The 3,545-nt window shown below is 36.4% G+C and overlaps 1 protein-coding gene across 1 annotated transcript; it reads left to right on the top strand.

Annotated features, from left to right (window-relative positions):
• The first annotated feature begins 456 nt into the window (after positions 1-456).
• Positions 457-2,710, top strand: LOC149551817 (uncharacterized). The gene has a single exon (XM_089789744.1). The coding sequence runs from the start codon at positions 2,066-2,068 to the stop codon at positions 2,585-2,587; it is 522 nt and encodes a 173-aa protein (XP_089645870.1). The 5' UTR covers positions 457-2,065; the 3' UTR covers positions 2,588-2,710.
• The last annotated feature ends 835 nt before the right edge of the window (positions 2,711-3,545 follow it).

A 3,545-nucleotide genomic window follows, 5' to 3' on the forward strand; every position in this document is an offset into this window, starting at 1 on the left:
TCTCGTAAACTTATTGAGAACCTTTCAACTTCATCAATAGACCAAAGACTTATTAGCATACACCCATTTTGCCTCATGCATTGTAAATAGTTATGCTATTTCTGGTAACTAAAAGTTTGGCTTGACCAACAAATGAAAAGTGAATAGGGAGGATGAGTGGTGGTAGCGTGTGAGGAAGGTTGTGTGCTGAAGGCGACGAAGCAATATGATAAGAAAGCAGGAACCGAGAACTTATTCTCGTGATGCTTCAGTTTGCTCAACTTGCAGAGGTAACTTTCGGTTATCAAAGGATTCACATGATATTTTTACCAACCCCAAAAGTTTGAGAAGGGCGTAGAACGTGGATTCACGTGGCCCTCTACGTTAAATCCATGCGCCCTTCTAAGATGTAGACAAACATGCCCGTGAACGTTATCATCACTTCTCCAGTAAACGAAGGATATTACATAGAGGTGATAAATGTATCGATGTGTGTAGAATGTCTTGTCAGCTTTTCTGAATCAAAAACTTTATAGCTTAAGATCCACTAGAAGTTGTTAGAGAGTTTGAGATATAAACGGAGCTTCTCTCTTGTAGATTTTATGTTGGGTAGTGTTGTCACAAAAAAAGGAAACAAGTTTTTGTTTTGCTTCTTTTCCTCTAAAAGCTTTGGAATAGGCAGTAAGTTTGGTGAAAGTGGTGAGGAGAATCAAGGTTTGATTTAGTGAAGTGGTCTTCAAGAACCAAGCTTGGATGTAGTGAAGTGGTTTTTAAGAATCAAGCTAGCAAATGGGTTCTAAGTAAGGACTAAATTTTGATCTAGCGAAGTGGTCTTCAAGAATTGAGTTTTGATTTAGTGAAGTGGTCCTCGAGAAACAAATTTTGATCAAGCAAATAACCAAAAACTTGATTTGGTAAAGTAGTCTTCAAGAACTAGGGTTTTGATTCAGCAAAGAACTAAGCTTTGATCTATGGAAATCTGTGAGCCAAGTTTTGATATATCAAAGAACCAATCTTTGATCTAGCAAGGTCGTAGAGAATGGAGTTTTGAAATTTCAAAGAACAAGCTTTGATTTAGTGTAGAGGTCTTCAAGAACGAAGGCTTGATATGTCAAAGGACCAAACTTTTATGTAAGGATGCGGTCTTCTATGGACCAAGCTGTTTTGATATAATTAAGTGGTCTTCTAAGAACCAAGATTTCATCTAGAGCAATGATCTCTGAGAACCCTGTTTTAGCAGTGTGATCTCCAAAGAATGAAGCTTTCATCTAACGAAGTGCTCTCAAAGAACCAAGCTTTGGTCCAGCAAAGTGGTCTCCAAGAACCAAACTTTTATCTAGTGAAGCAATCTCCAAGAAGCAAGCTTTGATCTTAGAAAAGTAGTCTCCAAGAACCAAGCTTTGATCTCACGAAGTGCTCTCCAAGAACTAAGCATCGATCTAGCGAAGTGGTCTCTGAGAACTAAACTTTGATCTAGAAAAAGGGTCTCCAAGATCAAAGCTTTGATCTAAAAAAGTGGTATCACGAAGTGCTCTCCAAGAACTAAGCTTTGTTCTAGCGAAGTGGTCTCCGAAAATCAAACTTTGATCTAGAAAAAGGGTCTCCAAGATCAAAGCTTTGATCTAGCAAAGTGGTCTCCAAGAACTAAACTTTGATCTAGCAAAGTGGTCTCCAAGAACCAAAGGTAATATTCAAGAACCAAGCTTTGATCTAGAAAAGTAGTCTCAGGAAGTGCTCTCCAAGAACTAAACTTTGATCTAGCAAAGTAGTCTCTGAGAACCAAACTTTAATCTAGTGAAGTGATCTCCGAGAACCAAACTTTGATCTCGAAAAAGGATCTTCAAGATCAAAGCTTTGATCTAGAAAAAGGGACAAGAACCAAAGGTAATATTCAAGAACCAAGCTTTGATCTAGCAAAGTGGTCTCCAATATCCAAACTCTGATCTAGCAAGGGAAAGTGGTCTCCAATAATCAATCTTTGATCATACAAAGTGGTCTCTTTGATCAAACAAAGTGATCTCCAATAACCAAACTCTGATCAAGCAAAGTGGTCTCCAAGAACCAATCTTTAGAGCAACTCCAAGCCATGGCACCGGATGCAGACGGAAAGGTGGACTCAAACCCAAAAAGCAGTGAAAGTTCAGATGTGTGCATGGAGGTGGTGCCGCTTCAGAGAGCAGTATCAGACGCATCAGCAGAGCTGAGCCGGAAGCAGCTGAATTCGAACCCACAACCTGACGCAGGACAAGTGCAGTGCGAATGCTGTGGATTGTGGGAGGAATGCACGTCAACATACATAGGCAGAGTCAAAGAACTTTTCTGTGGGCGGTGGATCTGTGGACTCTGCGCAGAGGCCGTGAAAGTTGAAAGTGACCGCATGAAGGGCGGCAGTTCAACAATGGAGGACGCTCTGAAAGCCCACATTGCACTCTGCAAGAACTTCAATCAGATTGCTCGAAGAAATCCTGCGCTTCTCATGGCGGATTCCCTGCGTATCCTTCTCAAGAAATCTAAATCCGTTTCTTCTCCTTCATCTTCCAAGACCCACAACATCATTCGGAGCTCCAGCTGCATTCCTGCTATTACGAGGGATCTCAACCTCCCTTGATTGTCACTTCTTTCTTTGGATCATTTTCATATATCAAACTAAAGATTTGATCACCATTATATGTTTTAAGTTTTCTTTCTAATGGAAAGATATCTGGTTACCAGAGGTATAAGTTTTCTATAATTTATAATCAAAGTTCCAAGAATAGTCACTCAGCGATAAATTAAAAGTAACCATTTTGAAATGTAATATGTTGATCGTCAGATTTTCACCATTTCATATTTGCTGTATTCTTTCTAATACTAAGATATCTAGCAATCAGACGTATGGTTTTCTATAATTTATAAAAATTGAAACTTTTTAATGAAAGTTAAAGAATACAGATTTTCACCATTTTCTGTTTGATACTAAGATATTCAGTAATTCAGTAATCAGATGTATGCCTTTTCCGTAAGGCTCCATTTGGTTGGGGAAGATTAATTTATCTCATAATCAGGTTTTCGAAAATTCGGTTATATGTTTTAGGAAGATAGTTGGACCATTTGGTTGACACGAAAGATGAATATACAAATCCATATTCTGTGTTTGGTTGTCAATTTAGAAATTGAAATTGGAGCGGAATATGACTAAGAATATCTTTTTCTTGCGTTTGGGTGTTCATTTTCGAATTGGAATTGGAATTTGAAGTAAACTTTTTAAATCTGATTTTATTAGTGAAACACAAGTATTATAATGAGTAAAGTATTAATATTTAATTAAATATTTATGATTACTAATTTATTTATAATTTGACTACATTATTATTATTTTTAATTCTTGGATATTCATAGTTTTATTTTGTTAGTAAAGAATAAATAAAATGATTATTATTATTTATTTTAATTCTATTTATTAGCAAAGAAAAGTAAAAAATAATCATATTTACAATCATTTGTATGAAGTTATAAATTGTCCCATAGTTGGAAATTGCAATCATATATATATATTTGAAAAATTATATAAGACAAATTTATTGTCA

Source organism: Cupressus sempervirens, chromosome 6, assembly GCF_028749045.1.
Source record: "Cupressus sempervirens isolate cs-2001-9-10 chromosome 6, ASM2874904v1, whole genome shotgun sequence".
Classification (NCBI taxonomy): Eukaryota; Viridiplantae; Streptophyta; class Pinopsida; order Cupressales; family Cupressaceae; genus Cupressus; species Cupressus sempervirens.